The following is a 24284-nucleotide window of genomic DNA, read 5'->3' as shown; positions in this document are numbered from 1 at the left end:
TAGGTTTACAAAGTGAAAAAGCCCAAAGTCCACCCCAAAGGGACTTACCATCTCCAACAGAAAACCCTGTTCACAAACAGCTCTATTGTAGTCCAGCCTTTACTTCAGAGACAAACATGCGTCACTTTGTAACACGTTATAATGCTCGCCTAGCTGCTAGCGTGGCACACCCTCATACTCTGCTTCTGACTGGCTAGAAGTCCTTACCTAGCTACTGAGCATGTGCGACTCCCAATAAAGATGGAACAGAAGTGAGATGTCTCACTCTGTAGCTAAAACAGACAGCTCAACACACAGGGTGAAAAGAGGAGCTGCAGCAATGTGCAGTACAACAAAAATTCGGTGTTCTTTGAAAATTAAACCATGTAAACCTATTCTGGCACAACCACTAAATATAATTATGAAGCTGAAAATGAGCATAATATGAGCACTTTAAGACTTTTTAAGACCTTATATGGACCATTATGAATGAAATTCAAGACCCATATCACGACATAAAATCGAGTCCGGAAACATCTTCTGAAACCAAAATTTAGATTTTTGAATGTTAGACTTTTTAAGAACCTGTCACGTCCAGTTCCGCTCTTATTGTGTTTTCTGTTTGTTTCTTGGACTTCCCGTTTTATTTTGACATTTACTGTCTTTATTCACTTCACTTGTCTTCCTGCCTTTGTTTGTTTCCCGCCGTTTGTGATTACCTTTCTCCGCCCTAATGTGATTCACCTGTGTGTAGTTGTCTTTCCATCCCCGTGTATATATACCCCCCTTGTTTCACTTGTTCCCTGCCAGATTGTTGTTACTCCTCGTGTGTCTCATTCTCCAGCGTTTCCTAGTGTTTGTTTCCTGATTTATTGCCTGTATTTTTGACCCCGTCTTCTGCCTATTGGATTTGTACCGTTGCCTGGATTGTTTTTTCTTTAATAAACATACTCACCTTTTACTCCGTGTTGAGTCGAGCATTTGAGTCCGACATTGTACCCGTGACAGAACCCGCGGAAACCCTGTGTATTGTGTGAGGGTGCCTCATCGTCAATTCCGTCTGCTAGCAAACAGCAGCTGCTGTGTGGTGATACCTATTCACTACCAACAATGTAAATAACTAAACATTTTATAAGCTGCCGACTGGAAAAAGTGAGCTTTTATTAGGACAAAAGTGAATACAGATGTGAGGAATCATCAGGGAGAGTGGGAAGACTGTGGGATCCTGACACTTAGCTAACGATATGTTCAACGTTACATTTGCAGGAATCATTTTGTTACCAAGTCAAATATCAAAATGACAGTTTTAGGCCAACTATGTCTGTAAGTAAGGCTCACACACGTAACGTCGAACATTCATTAGGTTAGAGTTTTGTCTTCATAAAAGCTCAGTTTTTTCGGGTCGGCAGCTTAAAAGAACTAAAGTTATGGTTTCTCTACATTGTCATAAACATCACCACACAGCAGCTTTTAGGCATTTTTCTGTTGTTTGCTAGGAGGCAGAATTGACGAGGAGGAACCTTCATGCAATACAAGTCAAGGGAGGGCGTAGAGTTGTTTTCCCTTACGATGGGGGCGGGACTTAAATGCGCCTCTATTGGCCCTATTTTAACGATCTAAGCGCACGGCGTGAAGCACCTGCAGGTGCATTTAGGGTGTGTCCAAATTCACTTTTGCTGGTTTGACGGCGAAAAAAAAGGGGTCCGTGCACCGGGCGCATGGTTGAAAAGGGTTCTACTTAGTGTCTTCATTAATCAGAGGTGTGTTTTGGGCGTAACATGCAATAAACCAATCAGAGTGTCATCTCCCATTCCCTTTAAAAGCCAGGCGCGTTTGGACCTTGGCGCATTGCTGTTATGATGGCGGATTTGCACCGTCATATTTTTATTTGTAATCTTTTGCATGTTTGTGTGCTTCTGCGCATCCTTGTGTGTGTAACAAGCATAGTGTGCGCGCGCTGTGCACGAGCCTATGCAGATTTTTCTAATTCGCTGTTAAAATAACAATGAAATGCTGTGTTATTGACTTGGCTTTAGACCAGGTTTTTGTTGGTCAATGGCGTGATCACTTCCCGCTGCCTCAAGATAGCAATACGCCAAGAATTCACCTGAACACACCTCCCTGTATGACCCATAGCACAGGTGCATTTGCTATTTAAATGACGTGGTCGCTGGACGGGAAATTGACAACTGCGTCGGTCTTAAACTAGCAAAGACACTTGCGTAGGGCTTTGTGCTGCGCTGCGCCGGGTGCAAGATAGGGCCCTATGTCTTTGACAGGTGAAACAAATGCAAAAACACTTTCCTACCTTCTAATATGCTGCTGTCTTTTGCAGGCTCGGCTCTGGATTTTCTGCGTTCTGGTGCAGCAGCTTCGTCTTCGTCAGGCCAGCCGGGTCTGTGATGTCTGAGACCGGTTGAAGGCCTGGCGAGCGCCGGCAGACGGTAGGTGGAGACTCTGTGGTCGGTGCGGATAGCGACCACAGTGACCACGTTGGCCTCCAGAGAGTCCTTGAACCTGAAAACAAACACTAGAGGTGAGGGTTTCAGTCCGGGCGCTGGTTCACTTTACCTCCTAACGTTCTACCCACATGGACAACACGTCTCTAGTGACAGATAAGTGACAGATCTAGTGCACAGATAAAAGTCAGTATAGTCGAGGTCAGACATTTTAGGGGACATAAACATAAGAAAAACTAATAGAGTGGCGAGCATCTTTAGCTAAAACGTGCAGTAACTAGAGAAAAACTAAAACTTATTTACCAAAGTCTTAATATAGACAAGTTTCAAAATAGCAAAACAGTATCCAAGCATCATTAACAGACAATAATGATATTTCTAATTATTTGATTAATTAGATGTGTGTGTGTGTGTGTGTGTGTGTGTGTGTGTGTGTGTGTGTGTGTGTGTGCGTGTGTGTGTGTCATCAGTACCAGTCCTGTAGTTTGCGGAGTGCTATGTTGCTGCGCTCCTCCTCCCACGCCATCTGCTTCCTGAGCTCCCTCACCCGCTGGGCCTTCACCCTCTCGGCCTGCTCCCTGAAACGCTGATCCAGCTGCAGCTCCTACACACACACACACACACACACACACAGTTGAGCACATCCTTCCCTGAAGACTTATCCAAACCCTCATGATATAACAGAGTTTCCCCTAGGTTTGCGGAAGGCTTACGTGACCATATTTGGCGAAGGGGTTACGGGGAAAAAACATATGCAATTTTGGATCATTTTGGACCGTTATTATTAACATATCTGTATCTAAAGCATTGGAAAAGCTAGAGCAGATAATAAATAAATAACACTGATAAAGCTTAAAGACAAAGCTTTCTAAAGAAGTCCAACTACAATCATTAGATCTGAGAAAAGTCTTTTAGTCACGTTCATTCGGCTTAGGTGCTGCCCAAAACGGCTCGGGTGCGGCACCTAAACATTACAGTGGTATGGAAAACGCTGGTATCAGAGGTTTAACTTAAACCTGATGCAGAACTGGTTTAACTAAGGTTCACGGTCAGTATAACTACAATCATTAGATCTGAGAAAAGTAATTTAGTTAGTTTTGACGCTCACACTGATTTTACATTCATTCGGCTAAGGGGGTGCCCAAAACGGGTGGGATGCTGCGCCGAAGCCTTATAACGGTAGGGAAAACGCTGGATAATATGCCTAAACCTAACCCTTACCGTCAGCACTTAAGTAACCTAGTTGCAGTTGGCTTTCTACAGTAAACATCATATCAACAAGAAACACATTTCCTCAGCTGGGAAAGGGAATTAGCGGAACCTGTTTTCCCCCGCTAGATTTGCAGAGAAGGACAGCTAATGACATGTCAGGATGCCTTCTTTTTTTTAAATAATTCCATCCACTGCGTATTTAACAAACTATTTGTGCCAATTGAACGGACCAATAGAGGCATATCTGATATTAGTCAGCCTGTGATGACAGTTGCTAAGATAAGCTGGTTCTGAAGGGCAGGACTAGTTCTGTAATCGCAATTCTTTTACGTAATCATCGTTTCTTTGTTTAACCGCAATGAATTGCTAACGTTAGCTAAGGCCCTGAAGGGTACGGCTGTTGATCGCAATTGTCGGTCTGATGTTCATTCAAAAACAAAAATACGTTTTATGATAATAAAGAGGCGTGGTTACGTCATAGGCTGTGTACTTGTGTTATATAACAGTGATATAACCAAAAGATGTATTCTGGGGTTGATTCGAAACTTTTAATTTGTTAGCAAAAGTAATACATGAATACATATATTTTTACTTTTTATTTTATCTGATTGAAACAGACAGATATATTGTTAATCGAAATTATTTCTGGGACAATTGACTGTGCAGTCAAATTTTTAATTTTGACAGCTCTAGTCAGGACGCTTACCCGCTACTGATGTCTTGTTTCTGGGGTGAATTTTGGCTGCCTCTTTTAGTTTTATGTTAAAACTTAACCGAAGCTGCAATGTCAAACCACATGGACTGTCAAACCAGATGACAGTGGATGACGGAGGTGTATGGTGTATGTGTGTGTGTGCGTGTGTGTGTGTGTGTGTGTGTGTGTGTGTGGGGGGGGGGGCTGTACCACAGGTTTGAGGCGAACTTGCTCCGGCAGACTCTGGTTGACGTTCAGCAGCTGTTTAAACTGCTTTTGGAGCTCAGCCAGCTTCTTCTGCTTTGCCATAATCTTCAGCTCGGCCTCTCGACGCAGACGGTCGTTCTCCAGCTTCTGCTTAGCCGTCTCAATGCTGGAGGCAGACAGGGTGGGGGCAGGGGTTGGAAAGTTAGATGAGATAGAACTTGAGTTCGATTTTCTTAAAGGTCCCATGGCATGAAAATTTCACTTAATGAGTTTTTTTTAACATTAATATGAGTACCCCCAGCCTGTCTATGGTCCCCCAGTGGCTAGAAATGGTGATAGGTGTAAACTGAGCCCTGGGTATCCTGCTCTGCCTTTGAGAAAATGAAAGCTCAGACGGGCCGATCTGGAATCTTCCCTTTTATGACATCTTAAGGAGGAAGGTTACCTCCCCTTGCTCTGCTTTGCCCGCCCAGAGAATTTGGCCCGCCCATGAGAAAGAGAGTGACATCATGGCTTGAAAACAAGCAAAGTGGCAGTTGGTCAAGGCCACGCCCCCACCCTCCACCTTGCCCCCCCCCCCTCCTCCTCAATAGCATTTAAAGCTACAGACACAGAAATGGCACATCCTAAGGAAAGCTCATTGTGGGACTGGCTCTAGTGGCTGTAATTCTGCACCAAGGCTGGATTTCGGGAAAGAGACTTCAGATACAGTATTAGGGGACCACTAAGGCCTATATAAAAGAGACTTCAGATACAGTATTAGGGGACCACTAAGACCTATATAAAAGAGACTTCAGATACAGTATTAGGGGACCACTAAGACCTATATAAAAGAGACTTCAGATACAGTATTAGGGGACCACTAAGGTCTATATAAAATATACTTCAGATGCAGTATTAGGGGACCACTGAGGTCTATATAAAAGAGACTTTAGATACAGTATTAGGGGACCATTGAGGTCTATATAAAAGAGACTTCAGATACAGTATTAGGGGACCACTAAGGTCTATATAAAAGAGACTTCAGATACAGTATTAGGGGACCACTAAGGCCTATATAAAAGAGACTTCAGATACAGTATTAGGGGACCACTAAGGCCTATATAAAAAGAGACTTCAGATACAGTATTAGGGGACCACTAAGGCCTATATAAAAGAGACTTCAGATACAGTATTAGGGGACCACTAAGGCCTATATAAAAGAGACTTCAGATACAGTATTAGGGGACCACTAAGGCCTATATAAAATCATCCAAAAAGCAGCATGTCATAGGACCTTTAAATCTAAAAATATATTTGTAGCTTAATAAGAAATTCCTAAATAATTAAATAACAAAGTATACGATTTTCTAAAATCTTTTAGAATTAGAGACACAGAAAAAAAGAAAAGTGACAGATACACGTAAGACACAAATAGAATGACAGGGAAAAAGAGGAGGACCAAATTGTCCTTAAACAGATTATTCACGCTCACCTGTAGGCGGCTGGATCCTCAATGTCCTGGGCCAACGCCTCATTCTCAAGACCCACCTGTGTAAAACGTGTAAAATAAAAAAGATATTACTTACAAGCAACCATGCATTTGGCTTCCCTGCACCATACCTTCCATAAATAGTTTTTTTGCTCCCAAAAAGTTTCTAAATCATGTGCTAAACACAAACTTTTTAACAATCAACATCTCAAAACAACATACAACACCCTCCATCCATGGAGCCCCGATTTGGATCTAAAACAAAAACTTTAACAGACAAACAAGACTAAGTCTACAGTCATGCTAGCAACTCTGTGAGGATGTACTTAGGCACAGCAGTGCTTTGAGCTAAATGCTAATGTCAACATGCTAACATGCCCACAGTGCCATTTGGTAATGTTGTTCGTTTTGCAGATATTTAGTCCCAAAAGAAGTATTGGATGAATTGAAATCTTGACTTGATGACGGCGCAAGATTGAAAGTGAATGCCAATGTGTGTTATGGTGACGCAAGGGGAAAAGACAGGGGATCACCACAGTCATTAGAATACATCCTCTGGAAACCATGAATGTCATTCCACAGGCCATAAGACTTTTGAACTCATGAGCTCATTGCATGTCACTTTACCCTAAGACCGTCACTTTATACTTTATCTTCATTTATATATATATCTTCAGGGTGTGATTTGTGAAAAAAGCAGAAGGAGGGATGTTTTTTGATCATGCACAACAAAACAGAACATCCACAACCACGAACGCCGTGTAACCAGTAACATTCTTTAACCAGTAAAGTTTTCCCAAGATGGCGCCTGCCTGTATACGTGAACGGTACTGTCTTTCTAAACTATCTTTTTAATAAACTGTCTGTACACTTACAAAGTTCTCAATGCTTCGGTTTACATGTAGGGACCCTCATTATGCTACCGTGGAAGTGTGGTGCTAATTTGAGCCTTGTTAGTGGTGTAGAAATAGAGATTTCTTTTTACTTTACTCTCTGCCCCGACGACTAGCGTTATAAGCTAATTAGCGGTTTGAGCTAAAACTGGGCACATTCGATTAGCATGAAAACAAATCCCAGAGAACGGTCGACTCGGTACACGTGTTATTAACCCCTAGGTTCATTTTGCGCTGGATTTGTCCTTTAACTCCACCACATGGCCCCTGAAAGGACCGTCATCTGGCGGTGCCTGTACCCAGCTCACAGTCACCTATCGGCGGCTAAACAACTGCCGCTGGTAGCCGGCGTCCCGGAGCTCTGTAGCTGCTAAATCCAACCAGCAACTGCTGCTCTGATTTTACCGTTCTACGGCACTTTAGACTGTTCAAGTTACAGCGCTTTACTTAGTTTAACATACTTCTATTTTAGGTATATAATATATGGTCTAACTGTTTTCACCTCTGTATTTACTGTATATATCAAGATATGATATACTACTTCTCATTATGCATATACATGTACTACATTCAGCTTATTTATTTGCAATTTCTGTCCTCCACAAATTTATATTACCTTTTACATTTATTATGTTATACTTTATCCCTATATTTTGCAGTTTTGCAGTTTTTATGTCTTTGTTTTTCATTTAGTTTTTTTTTATATTAGCATTAAAAAAAATTGATTAGCGTTGTTGGAGGGAGCCTGAGACCCAAGAATTTCAGTGACAACGACTGCTTTTGTAATTGTTGTGCATTAATAATAAGAATAGAAACTTGAATAAAGAACGTCAAACTTGCTGGTACCAAATTGTGCCAATCTATCCATTAGATATAGATACATTTTACTGGATACTAGAGGAAGGAGGCACTAGAGGAAATAAGAGGGGATCACCAAAGTCGCTAAGATTCATCCTCTGGGGGAACATGAATGTCTACAAAATGTCTGAATTGGCAGACAGACTGATTGACTTTGTCATCCATAGAGCCCCGCTGCATAAAGAGTTAATAAATGCTGACTGACCCTGGGTGAAGGAACCCTGGCCCTCGTTCTCTGCAGGCCTTTCTGCAGCTCCTCTGGAGGAAGCAGGCTGAAGGAGAAGATGTTCCCGTCATCTCCCACCGTCAGCACAAAAAGGTCGTCGTGGCTACAGCGGATGTGCCGCAGGGGTCCGTACTGGTTGTCGTGGACACTGAGAGCCCAGTAGGCCTGCATGGAGGTGAGGCTGTGGTCAGCGGGCTGCAGAGGGAAAACCCTGATGGAGCCTGAGTGCATGCCGCAGAGCAGCAGCTGCCTGTTGGAGCTACAAACAACAGGAGGGAAACTTATACAGGGAACATTATTGTGTTTTCTGGCTTTATTTCACACACTGTCTGTATAGGATAAGGGTGTTTATAGTGTACATATTACTATTATTTTTTTATTTCTTATAATACTTCTTGTATATTTTTTCCTATGTCTATTTAATGTGTATTTGTCTTATTCTGATGTGTATGAATATTTTTGAGCTTCTGTAACAAGGGCATTTCCCCAGTTTGGGATCAATAAAGTCTATCGTATCTTAAGTTATATTATCTTGAGGTAAATTTATTTTTATTTTGAATATTTTTTCTGTGCTGACTCTTGGTAGATTTAAAGCTGCATGAAATGATTTTTGCACACACTGCAACTCCAAAACAAGCTGGCAGACACACAGCCCTAACCTTATAACGTTATGATGGCTAACATGGTGTTTGGTGTTTTAAGCCCCCAACATCGCCTTCCAGGCAGCGCTGCCTGGGAAGGCACTAGGATTAGGCAATGGTTAGGGTTAGGGTTAAGGTTAGGGTTAGGTGCCTTGAAGTCAACGGTCGCAGCGCTGCCTTGAAGTCGACGTTGGGTGCTTAAAACACCATCGAGTGGCTAACATTTAAGCACACACATTTTTACACATCCAGCAGGCACAGAGCAACATTACCGTTTCATCTGATTGGTGTTGTGTTTGTGTCCAACTGATGCATGTCGTCCAATATCCACTCTCCTTTTAGCTCTATTTTGGTCTAAACCAACTCCTGTGATAAATATCTGGCTCTTTCTTCACTAGCTATTCAATAACTGTCGTCTGTCTGCTCTTCAGTGCTGAGCACGGGTTGATAAGAGAACCAGCCGGTAAGTGTGCTGTAAAACCCAAACTATGAGCTATAACAAGGCAAAAAAGCTCAGCAGCGCTCCAGAGTTAGTGAGAATTATCTGTGCGTTCAGCACTACAAACATCATTTTCACATTGCGTTCTGTCATTTGATTCATTGTTGATTTAAAGAATACTGATTTGTAAGTTTGCCCTCTGGCTACCTGAAGGCGACGGAGCGAATGGGGTCGTTGTCTGTGCTGTGGACAGGCAGGAAGTCAAAGGGCTCATCCTGCCGCTGGTCCGGATCCTGGTCCTGCTTCTCAGAGAACTTACAGTGGTACAGGAAACCTGAGTCATAGCCACCCTGCACCAGAGAGAAGAGAGAGAAATGGATTCAGTCTTTAAGTAAAGAATTGTCCAGATGTCATAATAGATTGTTTCTGTCATTACGTATTATGATTAGTCTTGGGCTGGGTATTGTTTGAGCAATTTCTAATAAAGTTTTGAAACTATACCTGTGTTTTGGTACTGGTACATAAATGAATATATACACATATACAAATAACATTTGGGCTAGAAAACTGATCAGACCAAGTACAACTGCATGTGCTCTAGTCTGGAACAGCTGGTGTTGAGTCAGGAAATGCAATCATGCAGCGTGTGGTGTTAAAGGACTCTTAATTGCTTGTCTTTTGATCCAGTCGCACTCTTTGTAGAGTTTCCAGGCCATGTTTCTCTCATCTCTCATCTCTCTAGCCGCTATCTCATCCAAATAGAATGTTTTTCCTTAGTTTCTTTATTTTTTTTTTCCACGAGGACCAACTCTCATGGTGATTATCTATTTACGACTGTGTAATTGTGGCCTACCTAATGCTTAGTGTAATGTCTCTGTATTTACTCAGTCGTTCAATATGTGCAGTCATCGTGTGTGATTTTTATGAAATCAGGACTTGTTGGATCAAAGAATGAGAGAAAACAATAACATTTGAATACTTTTGATATTGGACATTTATCGGGATGAAAAAAAGTAGTTATGTTCCATGTTCATAGTTATTTATATCTTCTGCCCACATATATAATTGTGTTTGTGTGTGTGTGTGTGTGTGTGTGTGTGTGTGTGTGTGTGTGTGTGTGTGTGTGTGTGTGTGTACCATGGAGAGCCAGAACTGGCCAGGCTGTGAGTAGAAGCCACAGTAGAGAGGACTGGGAGACTCGGGGATGTAGATAGAGGGCAACTCTTCCTCTTCCTCCTCCTCTTCTTCCTCTGGCTCTATGTCCGGATTCTTTGATTGTTTCAACCTCTCTTCTCTTTCTTTCTTCTTCTTCTCCTTTGCGGCTTGACGTCTTGCGATTTCCGCCTCTCTCTGAAATACACAAACACACAAATGGTCTGAAACCGACATGGAGTTAGTTATTTACAATGAACATGCAGATCTGCTTTTAAATAACCTTTGAGACAGCAGGAAATGAAGGAAAGATAAATACTTAAATGAGACAAGGCCACAGAGAGAAGTAAGGCTGGGTATTCGATACCGGTAGCGATACCAATACTTCTTTCGATACCAATTTTAAAAAACGTACAAGAAAAAGAAATTACAACATTACACATGACAGCACAAATACTTTCATTTTTTTTTTCAGCTCCTACTACGTGAGCCCTGTCTCTGTGCGTAACGTAGAGTTTTTCCTGCGTGCCTTTACGACGTGTAACGTTAGACAGCCACGCACCAGAATAATTAGATCTAGGTAGAATCATGCTGCATGCTTATTGGCTCACTGACACTGATGAGATTTACTGGGCAATTATATCGACATTGATATATGAGGCTAGATATCGTTTTACATTTTTATTATCGTAATATCGTGATATGAAACAAGTGTTGTCTTTTCCTGCTTTTAAAGGCTGCATTACAGTGAAGTGATGTCATTTTCTGAACTTATCAGACTTACTAGCTGTTCTATTATTTGTTATTGATAATTATTTCTCAAAAAGCTCATTGTGTTAGTATTTCGTAAAAGAACCAATAGTTAAACATGCAATATCCAACATCGACAACGATGTATTTGGTCAAAAATATCATGACGTTGGATTTTTTTCCATATCGCCCAGCTCTACTCTACGAAAAGATTCGGTAGCCAGCCTTACAGAGAAGACATCAGGAGTAAATATGATGTAGATTACAAACAAAACATGCAGTGTGATATAATACAGCAGTAAAAGGCTACAAAGTAAAGCTGAGAAAGGGAAAGCCCAGACCTTGATTCGTGATTTGATGCTCCTGAACCTGAAAGATCTGCTGGACAGGTCAGGCAGCTGGAAGGTTTTGGTCGGCCTCTCGGCCTCTGGATCAGGCCTCTGCACTTCGACCACGTGGCCGCTCTGACACAGGATGAGCAGCCTGTTTTCACTCTGGGTAAAATCATAAAAGAAGTCGGTTGAATCAATAAGGTTCCATCGCAGAGAGTATTTTGGGTGCAGGTGGGTGTCGGAGACCGAACATACGTGGGAATGAGGTGACCACTCCAGCGCCTGCACTGGCCCGGGAACGTTGATGAAGCCGATGGGGTTGTATTTTTCCCCGATGGTGAAGAAGAACACAGTGCTGTCAGAGCTCTGAGCAGGAGGGTGGAGGCGAGAGGTCAGGAAGAATAGAATAGAACACAATTGAATGCCTTTTATTGTCACTATACACATATACAACAAGATTACAGTAAAAGCAACTCCTTTTCCAGTGCCAACATGTACAAAAAAGAAATGTAACAACATGGAATAAAATAAGTAGTGCAAAAAAAAGGGGGGTGGCGGGGTGGGTAAGGTGCACAGTTCTGAGACGCTATATACATATATAAAAAAATAAAAAGATAAATATGGTTGTATATACAGTGTGATATGCAGTGTGGAGTATGATACTGCACAGTATACAGATATTGCATAGTAATGAAATTGCACAGTATTATCAATATTATCAAAAGTATTAGATATAAATATTTCACAGTAGGTGGGTAGAAGAAGAAGGTGGGTAGAAGAAGAAAGTCCGGGGGTTGGGGGGGTAAGACTGTGAAGGTGAGACGAATAGCAAAAAAATGTCTATAGAAACTTCTCAAACCACTTCTGTGGCATAATTAACATCTCACAGTTCTAAAACACGACACCAGATCACAGGATAGGTTCAACTATTCCCATACTAAGATACTCACATCAAAGCAAGCAGGTGGTTTATTCCCTTTACTTTTAAAGTAAAGACGTAACGAGAAATTTCGCTGTCAGAAATAAGCGAGTGACAAATGAAATCCACGTGTGTAATGACGTTATGAGACTGAGGGTGAGGCAATAGCAAGAGTTGTAGTTATTGTTTCTGTACCTCGTGAAATATATTCATCATTACCACAGGCTGAGATCACCTGTATCAACAAAAGCTGTCTAACTAAGGTGAAACAGGAACAGAAACAAGTCTTCTTTTCCCCTCATATACGAACAAAAATGGATGTGTGATTGTGCGTATCCGTAATTTGTTCTCAGGTCTCTGTTGTAAAAAAAAAGATCTTACTGTAATCTTTTCTCCTGAAAAATAAAGGTTAACTACCTAAGGAAAAACTTCCAGAGTCCAGGCTGACCAAAGCTGCCGTCTTTAACGAAGGAGCAAAATACCAACCGTTCAGAGCCACCTTTCTAGTCCACAGGCACTGTGTTCATACTCAAAACATGGTGATTTTAAAAAAAAAGATAGATTTTTAGGTATTCTTTCAAACCGTTAAGCCTAAAAACATACATTTTCCAACTTCTGATTGTTCAGGTGTTTTCTTGGGAAACCTCTTACCCCCGTGGCTAAGATCTCTCCATTTCGCTCATACGCAACAGCAGTTACAGGGGCATTATGGGGTTTGAAGGCCTGTTTGAGGCGTAGCGTGGCGTCTCCTTTGGGGCTGCGCCCGCTGACCATGTGCAGCCTCTGAGGGTCGTACAGCTCCAGCAACCGGACCACCCCGTCCTCGAAGCCCGTCACCAGTAAACTACCACTCTGGTTCACCTGAAGACAAACGCCAGAGCCTCAGAGCTTTTACGGTACACGTAATATGATAGAGGATACATGTTTACACTGACGCACTTACCAAAGGCGGAGCCCAGCCAAGAGCAGTTCCACCCTGATTGAAGCGAGTGGTGGTCAGCTCTTTTTTTGCCAGGAAGTCAAAAACTCTGACTGAACCTAGAGAGCAGGGCCAGACGCAGACAGAGTTACTGTTATGGTGTGTGTATGTGTGTGTGTGTGTGTGTGTGTACACCTGTGTGTGTGTGTGTGTGTGTGTGTGTGTGTGTCTGTGTGTGTGTGTGTGTGTGTGTGTGTGTATGTGGGTCCGTGTGTGTGTCTCTGTGTGTATGCGCACGTGTGTGTGTGTGTGTGTGTGTGTGTGTGTGTGTGTGTGGCACTCACGGTCTAGAGCGGCCGTGGCCATCAGGTGAGATTTCCTGGACGCGTCCATGGCCTGGATCGGCCCGGCGTGGAAGGTAAACAGGCACTCTGGATCAGGAGTCTACACACACAGATGACACATCAACTGCTATTTCACTGGGCGGGAACACTTGCCCAATTATTCATGATACAATACGGTTTGCACTATAGTTTTCCACTAGGACTAGACAATGTTACCTAGATCACTATAAACATGTATTCACCTCAATAAGAATACATGTAATAATAACTTTATGCCTTTCTCGTCTTGGCTCACCTCTGTTTCCAATTAAAGATTCTGGATGTCTGGGCAGTGGACCGATTGGCTGACTGAATTATTGGTGAGATGTTATTGGTAGTTAAAGGCATTTTTAGTTTAATTTTATGGGAAACAGGCAATGTATTAATAGATCATTTGCTTTATGAGTCGATTTAGGTCACTAAGAGTTTCATTACATTGCTAATTAAATAAATGAGGCACATTATACAACCCTATTTTCCAGTGGCTTTGTGCAGTGTTTTGTTCAGCACAGAAGACACTGGAAGGGCAGCCAACGTCTGTACTGAGCCAGAGGACAGCTGGCTCCAACAGGAAAGTGACGTTAAAAAAATAATATATATACATGGCAGGGGTTTTCCTTCCATTATAAGGCTTAGGTGCAGCACCCAAGCCGTTTTGGGTACCACCTAAGCTGAATGAATGTAAAAATGAATGTGAGCATCAAAACTAACTAAATGCCTTCTCTCAGATTTAATGATAGTAGTCCTTCCCCCAGTAGACTCTTTAGTAAGTTTTGTCTTTAAGCTTTTTCAGTGTTATTTATTTATTATCTGCTCTAGCTTTTCCAACATTTTAGACACAGATATGTTAATAATAACGGTCCAAAATGAGCTGATATTGAATTTTTGTTTCATTGAAAAAATTAACATTTTCTTAAAGGTCCTATGACATGCTATTTGGATGCTTTTATATAGACCTTAGTGGTCCCCTAAAACTGTATCTGAAGTCTCTTTTATATAGACCTTAGTGGTCCCCTAATAATGTATCTGAAGTCTCTTTTATATAGACCTCAGTGGTCCCCTAATACTGTATCTGAAGTCTCTTTTATATAGGCCTCAGTGGTCCCCTAATACTGTATCTGAAGTCTCTTTTATATAGACCTCAGTGGTCCCCTAATACTGTATCTGAAGTCTCTTTTATATAGGCCTTAGTGGTCCCCTAATACTGTATCTGAAGTCTCTTTTATATAGGTCTCAATGGTCCCCTAATACTGTATCTGAAGTCTCTTTTATATAGACCTTAGTGGTCCCCTAATACTGTATCTGAAGTCTCTTTTATATAGACCTTAGTGGTCCCCCTAATACTGTATCTGAAGTCTCTTTTATATAGACCTTAGTGGTCCCCTAATACTGTATCTGAAGTCTCTTTTATATAGGCCTTAGTGGTCCCCTAATACTGTATCTGAAGTCTCTTTTATATAGGCCTTAGTGGTCCCCTAATACTGTATCTGAAGTCTCTTTTATATAGGCCTTAGTGGTCCCCTAATACTGTATCTAAAGTCTCTTTTATATAGGCCTTAGTGGTCCCCTAATACTGTATCTGAAGTCTCTTTCCTGAAATCCAGCCTTGGTGCAGAATTACAGCCACTAGAGCCAGTCCCACAATGAGCTTTCCTTAGGATGTGCCATTTCTGTGTCTGTGTTTAAATGCTATTGAGGAGGAGAGAGGGGGGGCAAGGTGGAGGGTGGGGGCGTAGCCTTGACCAACTGCCATGCTTCGCTTGTTTGCAAGCCCTGATGTCACTCTCTTTCTCATGGGGGGGCCAAATTCTCTGTGCGGGCAAAGCAGAGAAAGGGGAAGTAACCTTTCCCCCTTATGACGTCATGAAGGGAAGATTCCAGATCGGCCCATCTGAGCTTTCATTTTCTCAAAGGCAGAGCAGGATACCCAGGGCTCGGTTTACACCTATCACCATTTCTAGCCACTGGGGGACCATAGGCAGGCTGGGGGAACTCATATTAATGTTAAAAAACCTTATAAAGTGAAATTTTCATGCCATGGGACCTTTAAAGGGAGGACCCCTAAACCCCCCCCCCCGCAAAATATGTACACCTGAGTTATCCACAAACCTAGGGAAAACACTGCATGGTTTTTGTTATACCCTAGTCTCACTTTGCCAGACCCTCCTCCAAAAGCGGGCTGGAGGAGAGTCTGGCTAGTCCATATAGCATTCGGGAATGGGGGGGAAACGTGCTCTGGTTTAATGGCATTTCTTTAAACCAATCACAATAGTCACTGGCGGTGCTAAACTCCATACAGAGACGCTGCAAAATAGTCGTGCGGGAGAAAACAGATAGTCAGATTGGACAGATAGTCTAGCTAGCTGTCTGGATTTACCCTGCAGAGATCTGAGGAGCAGTTAACAATAGTCCTCAGAAATCAACCGGAGTTTAGAATTCCAATACAAAGAAAGCAGAAGGAAATGGAAAATACATGCATCCGGCGGAATTACCTGCAATTACCGGAGCAATCCCGGAAGTGGAACGTCAAAGATATAGACTTTTTAAAAAAGGTGCAGATCAGTGTAAATTATTTTTTATTTCATTTTTTTTCCCTCACACACCCAAAAGATGTTGTGGTCCTGCTGCAGGAAACACTGTTCAGTCAGTTCACAGTAAAAAAAAAGGTGTTGTTGATCACAGTGGAGAAAATCTTCCGATTATACAAGATGCAGAGAAAAACCCAAAGAAGCTGCTGATTATACATAGTAAGTAAACAACCAAGAATAGATTTCTATCCAGAATAGTTGTATTATTTATTTTTTATCTGATAGTTATCTGATATGTATATATATCTTTATATATGGGATGTTTACCCTGCTTTAATGATCAAAATAAACACAGATAAAGTCCTTCGTTTTCAAAGATGATGGACAACGCTCAGAAAAAACTCATATAAGGACCCTGATTTAACATTTTCTGTCAACAAACTGTGTGTGTCTTGTCTTTAAAATAATGATATTATATCAATAAATTCTACATAGATGTATGAAGGTAAAATCAATGATTGTGTATAGAACTTCACTGTCATGTGAAGAGTTTTCTGTTTTACATCAATCACAGAATTATCAAAAAGTGTTGAGAGTGACACCACAGCTAGCCAAGTATGGAGTACATGGCATCAACGTACACTAGGGCTGCAATCGCAATGTTATCGAAATCGCAAAATGGACTTGGACGTGCGATATCCGAATTATCTACTCCTATTCTCCGATTCTAGTCAGAATCTGAGTCTGATGCTGCTCCATTGGGCTGTGATTATGGGGTGTGTTTCAACCGAACCGGGAAAGAAAATGCCTCTACACTCAACTGGACAGACCTCCAACCAATCAGAGCAACGGAGTATGTGACGTATGTTGAGCGATCGCGGTTCTCTGTTCCTCTTTTGAAATGAATGCGCTGTCTTTATCTTCTATAACAGACGCGATGGCGGAATCTACAGCCATCTTTGTTGTAAACAAATTCAACCCGAGCGCTCTTTGGTGACGTGGTTGATTACGTTACTGTTGATCATCTGTCCATCATCGTATCAATTTGATTGGTCCGAACAGCTCTGGTTGGAGCACAGTTGCTCCACAACGGATCAAGTCCAGACCGAACTTCCCGACCTCAAATGTTGTTGGCGGGGCTAAGTTGGGCTGGCATCCAGGCTACCGAATCGCAAGAGGGGCGCAATATTTGTTAAAGGCAAAATATTGTATGTGTCAAACCATTCTGAATATAATATTGTGGTGCTGCAGAGACGGCCCGGCCTACAAATCTTATCCTACAGACTAAAGAAAAAAAACGTTGTTTGGTACAGAGCCTCGCACTAATCACTTTAATTTTGAATATTTTTCAATGAAAATAATGATCAAAAGATGATCATTCCCTCCAATATCGTGAATCATATCGCAATTGCAATATCAGTCAAAAAGAATCGCAATTCGATATTTTCTTCACATCGTGCAGCCCTAACGTACGCATAACAGAAATATTAAACAAACAGTCAGTGTGAGATACTCACCGTGTAGGTGAATGAGAGATCCAGTTTCCAGATGGCTCCGCTGGAATCCTACAAGACGAAAAAACATAGTGGAGAGATGCGTTTTGATCGAGGTGAGGCTGGATCACGTACTACAAATGGTTTCATTTGGTGACCTTTGACCCTTGTGCCCTCTGACCTGAGCAAACCAGATGCAGGAGTCGGGCAGGGAGCTCTTCACCAGAGACGAGAGGCAGACGTTGTGTCCGACCACCATCTCATTCATGGGCTCCAGCTCAAACCTGCTGCTGTCGCTGTTACTGTCGGCGCTGTCGATGCTCTCAAAGTCCCAGCCCTGTGGGGGGGGGAAATGGGGGTTTACAAAGCCATACTGATGATAAAACTGATTACAGGAAATCTCCATTAAGATCATCATTCCTGCTCAATACATGCACACATACATACATACACATACAAAGAGCAAGGAAAACTTATTTAAGAAAATATTATTAATAATAATAAATCTTTTATATGGCGCTTTTCAAAGTCCTCAAATATGCTTTACATTGTAGGATACAAGTAAAAATATGAAGATAAGGATGAATCAGGATGGTGATGTCTATTTTGAGATATATATATATATATATATATATATATATATATATATATATATATATATATATATATATATATATTAGAGCTGCAAAGATTAATCGATTAATCAATTAGTTGTCAACTTTTAAATTAATCGCCAACTATTTTGATAATTGATTAGTCGGTTTGAGTAATTTTTTTAAGACAAAAGTAAAAATTCTTTGATTCCAGCTTGTTAAATGTGAATATTTTCTAGTTTCTTCTCTCCTCTGTGACAGTAAACTGAATATCTTTGAGTTGTGGACTAAACAAGACATTTGAGGACGTCATCTTGGGCGTTTAGGAAACACTGATCCACATTTTTCAACATTTTCTGACATTTTAAAGAACAAACACCTAATCGATTAATCGACTATGAAAATAATCGTTAGTTGCAGCCCTAATATGCCCAAATATATATCTTTTTTCTGACTTTTTAATCACCTTTTTAAGATAGCTAATTTTCTTCTTTTCTTTTCGCGTTTCCCTGCTATTTTTCATTTTTAACTGTTCACATATTTGTCAAATTATCATTGTGTATTTGAAGACAACGGCGTGAGCAGAAACTAACGGTGATCCTATAAACCAGTAAACAATCTGTGCTCTTACATGTCACCCTCCGTTAATCTCAGAGGTGTGTTTGGACTTAGTCTGGCAATGTGTTTTAATCCAATACTGATGCACCAAATGTGTGTTAATCAGCCACTGATGATAGTTGCCAACAAATGCACTTCTTTCTCCTGTTTGAGTAACATTTACAGCAGAAATGTCAGCACCTTTAATGTGTGTCTGCCACAAAGTAGAGTAAATGTTGCAACTATTCAAAGAACATCTGGCAACTGCAATCCCTTTGCAGGAACAGTCATGTCTCAATCTAGGCTCAACCTGTGCGCTATACTGCCGACAAATTAAAATCTCAGAATGTTTTTGGCCACGCGTGTCATTATAACGTGACAATCTTTTAGAGAGGAATATTGCTGCCTTCAGGAGATATTTAGACACAAGACATGGTTTCAAAATGAAAAGCATCAGTAGCGGGGAAACGATCACCAAACATTTGCACGTCCTCATTGTTCATTTAAAATAAACATCTGGCGACAAACTTGACAGACATTCAGTGGTGGAAGAATTATTCAGATCCTTTACTTAAGTAAAAGCAGCAATACCACACTTTAAAAATACTCTGTTACAAGTAAACGTCATGCTTTAAAAAAGGTAGTATGAAGTATGTAAGTATCATAAGGAAAATGTAATGTAAGTATTAAAAGAAAAAGTACTCAATGCAGAAACATCCTCACATTTTAGAAACGGGACAGAATCCAAACAGTTGTACGTTTCATGGTCTGATCACGTCAGCTGAACTTGTCGGCCGTTATATTGTTGGATAGTTTCATTTATAATAAAACATCATATTTTAGAAACAACATGTGTTTTGTGTGCAAAATTCTTAATTTGTAAAGTAACTACTAACTACAGCTTTCAGATTAAAGCTTTAGTGTGTAACATTTTGATATTAATGAAGGTCCGTTACATTCAAGCCATTGCCAAATGAGTTGCTACAAAGCTGATTAAGACTATCAGCTCCACACAACTCTCTCTGGATCTCTCAGTATGGCTGAGAAAAATGGTGTCGTCCGGGGCCTTTTTTTGCGAAGATAATTACCTCTTCTTCATGTTTTTTTAATCCTACGTGTCCTCCTTGGCTACTAGTAACTGCGTGGAGGAGGGGTGGGGGCTGTGCGCGATCACGGAAGGCTTGTATCATGTGGATGCACCAACATGTTGTTGTCATTACTTAGAATTCCTCATGGGGGGGAGACAGAAACTACACACTATGGCTTTAATGTAGTGGAGAAAAAAAGTACAATATTTCTCTCTGAAATGTAGCGGAGTAGAAGTAGAAACTGGCATGAAAAGAAAAGACTCAAGTAAAGTACAAGTACCTTAAATTTGTACTTAAGTACAGTGCTTAAGTAATGTACTTAGTTACATTCCACCACTGCAGACACATCCTAAAAGTCAAGCATTTTGATGTTTTTTTTTTTTTTTTTAGTTCAATTATTGCCAGTATCTTACCCGGACCACACCATCAGAGCCAATCGTCATCAGCTGTCCATCCTCCAGGGCAAACGGCTGGACCATCCCAGCGTGGCAGTTTTGCCCCCCCTTACGGCAAATCTCCACCTTGATGGCATTCCCATCCCACAGCAGCAAGTTGCCCCAGTCTGTGCCGGACACCACCTAACAGGACACAATGAGTGACGAGGGTCAGAGGTAACTATTCGTTTTCTTGAGTCTAACAGAGGACTTTTGGAAAACTAAATATTTTGGAGTTTGACTTTGCAAACAGCAGTTGACGAAAACAATCTCACAACAAAGTCCACCCTGTAGCTGTCCTGACTGAAGCTTCCAATCGTATCACACGATCTTTATTCATTTATGCTCAAACAAGCCTGACAGCTCCAGAACAGCTACTGGGTGAGACTGTTGTCAGAAACATATAAAAAATAAAGAAGACGATGATTATATTGTGTGTTATTTCACTTTTTCCAAACCTTAAAGCCTAGATTTGACTATGACTATGGTCTATGATGTATGTTTGAAGTCATTTTGTTGCCATAAACGCTGTCATGCAACAATCCTTAGGCAGAAAAATCATCATTCATGATGTCAGTTTTTTGGAGGGATCAGTCATCGGACCAAACGTGGCTGTAAACTCAAAGTCATGTTCCATACATGTCCAGGCCGTCCTGACCTATCACAACAGCAGGGAACACACCTTTCCATCAGGAAGTTCCACATAGCCCTCAACATCAGTCGCTGCAGTTTTCCCAAAATGTCCCATCAGCCCTTGCAATTTAAGACCTGTGAATGTGCTGGCCATTTTCCAGAACCTGATAGAAAGAAGGAGAGAAGGTATTTCCACCTTGTTGGAAAAAAACAAAATAGAAATACTCAACATCAGTGTAAGGGAATAATTCAACTTCTGATGTCTGAAGTCATTTGAATAGCAGTGCTTTAAGTGGGTTAAAGGGTTTTAGGAAGATTGAGTGCAGGGCTGGGTATTCGCCAATGCCCAAATCGATTCCATCCCAACTCGATTACATTTCCGATTCAATTCTACATCAATTAGGTTAGGGGAATTTCAGTTACAATAGCAATTTTGCTTGGATATAAAAGAGATACTCAGAGAACTCATGCTGTTAATTGTACAAGCAAGAAGCAACCCTCAATTCTTAAATGCACCAGGTTACTGTAATGTTTACATTAAGAACTGAACCCCTAACAGTACTTTTCACTTATACATCCATGGTGAAAAGGCATTTATTAAAAGATCAATTTCTGAGTTTGATGAATCGATATCAGATCACTCAACAAAGATGGATTTTAATTGGAGAATCGATTATTTGAACCCAGCCCTAATTCAGTGTGTCCTTTACTTGATGTGTCCAGATCCTGAAGATGTGAGCTGTCCCGGGTTGTACGGGGAGAAGCTGACTCTGTAGACCTCCTGAGAAACAGCCTTGCAGCTCAGCATCACTTCCTCCTTCCTCCAATTCCACAGAGTCAGCATGTAGTCGGGGGCGCTCCCTACGCTGGCCAGCAGGCTCCCGTCGCGGTTAAAATCCACAAAGCTGTACGCCCGCTCCGTACCGCCTTACAAACACGAAGGTAAAAACATGAGCATCAATAAAAAAAAAACATCACATTTGAAAAAGGTATAACTCAATGCATCTTGGACCCATTTTACCTCGGAGGATGCTGGACGGTTGTAACGAGGGATATTCATATACTATGATGTTGGGCTGGATTCCCTTCTCTGCTACAACAAAGTACGTCTTGCTAGGGTGTGCCTTCACACACACACACACACACACACACACACACACACACACACACACACACACACACACACACACACACACACACACACACACACACACACACACGATTATAACAGCACAGCATGGTTTGCTAAATGGTTACCTGTGATAACATATACATATAAGTTTAAATCCTCTAACAGTTACTCAACTACCACAATTATAAAGCTGCACTTGAGTACAGTGGTGCTCATAAGTTTATGAACTCATGCTAAAGTTGACTAAAAAGAGGAATACAAAAAAAAATAATCATCTTTTGGAAATTGATCTTAATGCCTTAATTAAAATAATTTGGAAAAATCCAACCTTTAAGAACACCAATCTTCTTTGTGAATGAATAATGTATCGTAAATAAATAAATGTTCTTCCTTAAAATACAGGGGGCATAAGTAAGTACACCCCTATGTTAAATTCCCATAGAGGCAGGAAGAGTTTTATTTCTAAAGGCCAGTTATTTCATGGATCCAGGATACTATGCATCCTGATAAAGTTCCCTTGGCCTTTGGAATTAAAATAGCCCCACATCATCACATACCCTTCACCATACCTAGAGATTGGCATGGTTTAATTTCAGTTAGCCTCAATAGCTGGTTGGATTTGCATTGAGAGATGATCTTATGAAAAGTACCCCATGCCAGTCTCTAGGTATGGTGAAGGGGATGTGATGATGTGGAGCTATTTGAATTCCATCATTATTTATTGGAGTGACCTGATAACAATACATAAAATCCAGAAATGCATCTTTTAATATATGCCCTTTCACCATGGATGTATAAGTGAAAAGTACTTTAAACTAACTTTTTGGGGATCAATTCTTAATGTAAACATTACAGTAACCTGGTGCATTATAAAAAAATATTTGAGGGTTGCTTCTTGCTTGTACAATTAACAGCATGAGTTCTCTGAGTATCTCTTTTATATCCAAGCAAAATTGGTATTGTAACTGAAATTCCCCTAACCTAATTGATGTAGAATGCGATCGGAAATGTAATCAAATCTGTACCTTGTGAATCTGAATCAAATCTATTGGGGATACCCAGCCCTAGTACAGTTATCTATCTATTTATCCATCTCTCATCAGTGTTTCCTGCACTCAGTTACAGACGGCCTGGAGACTCAAGAGGGACTCTTCACTTACATGACATGTAAGTTGGTCACCCATCTTACCGTGATGGAGCCAATTCCTCCTCCGCTGCAGGAACGGAGGTATCTCTGCTCCTTGGTGGAAACGTCCAGCAGGACGAGCAGGTTACCTGCTATAAAGATCAGAGTTTTGTCATCCAGCAGCTGCAGGTTCCCCCTGCGCCTACTGTCGTAGCCAAAGGAGTGACTGAATGCAGGACGGGTTAAGGATGAAGATCAGATTCCCGTGCTTATTTGCTAAGTATGATGATGAGAGAAAGTTAGAGATGGTGGTGTTAAAATGTTTCTCGTGAAACACATTTTTAAAGAAGGATACGAGAGGAACAGGAGGTTCTCTGGGATTTCAGAGTCGGGTGTGATGTAGGGTCTGGAGTGAATATCCTCATACTTGTAGTACGTGTCTGCAGAGAGCTGCTTGTTTGATCCCTCCTCAGCCTGCTGCTGTATCTCAGCATGTTCACTGTCATGGTCTGTGAGGGAGGAAACATTTGACAGCAGCTTTCAGGCACCAGTAATGTAACTTCAACTGCTTGAACCGCTACACATCAACTGACAGCTTTCATTTCTTATTCTTTAAATAACGTCAACTGAGAGTGCATCTACTTTAAGAGAGTACACTCCACCTGACATCTCAACTTTAAATGCTTAGTTTGCTACACTTCTACTGACATTTCATTCACTTTATTCACAATCTCATAACTAAACTGGACTCATGTCAATTATTGTGTTGCGACTGCATAACCACAGCATTTCATTAACTTAGCTAGCTAACGTAAATTAAAAATATATATATTTTTAAATGCCCTTTTTGTTGTATTGTAGCTATGCTAATTCATTTTATATGTTGTTGTCGTTATGGTCGCCAGAGAATCTGAACCTGAAGGCCTTTAGCTTTACATTACAGTTAATGTTAACGCGTTAACGCTAGCTAGTTAAGCTAGCTAGCTACATCAACTTAATCAAACACTAACGTTACCTTCGGTGTTTTCCTGTGAAGCTGTCGGTGTGCTCCCAGTCTGTTCACCAACACAAATAGTGTTTTCTTCCGACATTTCTGCTGTTAAATCATCTGCTGCTCTGTTATTTT

General features: G+C 41.1%; 1 protein-coding gene across 1 annotated transcript in view; it reads right to left on the bottom strand.

Annotated features, from left to right (window-relative positions):
- The window catches only part of cfap44 (cilia and flagella associated protein 44), a 41120-nt gene extending 16871 nt beyond the window's left edge, over nt 1–24249 (bottom strand). Inside the window, 21 exon segments of the mRNA XM_078271989.1 lie at nt 2288–2496; nt 2912–3042; nt 4555–4717; nt 6026–6081; nt 7979–8258; nt 9287–9429; nt 10217–10429; nt 11323–11475; nt 11569–11679; nt 12884–13093; nt 13176–13270; nt 13496–13595; nt 17580–17627; nt 17737–17892; nt 20247–20411; nt 20950–21064; nt 21611–21827; nt 21922–22024; nt 23222–23384; nt 23514–23667; nt 24174–24249. Of these exon segments, the coding sequence (XP_078128115.1) occupies nt 2288–2496; nt 2912–3042; nt 4555–4717; nt 6026–6081; nt 7979–8258; nt 9287–9429; nt 10217–10429; nt 11323–11475; nt 11569–11679; nt 12884–13093; nt 13176–13270; nt 13496–13595; nt 17580–17627; nt 17737–17892; nt 20247–20411; nt 20950–21064; nt 21611–21827; nt 21922–22024; nt 23222–23384; nt 23514–23667; nt 24174–24249 (3061 nt within the window).
- Between the last annotated feature and the right edge of the window lie 35 nt (nt 24250–24284).

This window comes from Sander vitreus, chromosome 16, assembly GCF_031162955.1.
Source record: "Sander vitreus isolate 19-12246 chromosome 16, sanVit1, whole genome shotgun sequence".
NCBI classification, from domain to species: Eukaryota; Metazoa; Chordata; class Actinopteri; order Perciformes; family Percidae; genus Sander; species Sander vitreus.
The sequence above is the reverse complement of the archived record's forward strand: the minus strand, read 5'-3'. Positions and strand labels throughout refer to the sequence as shown.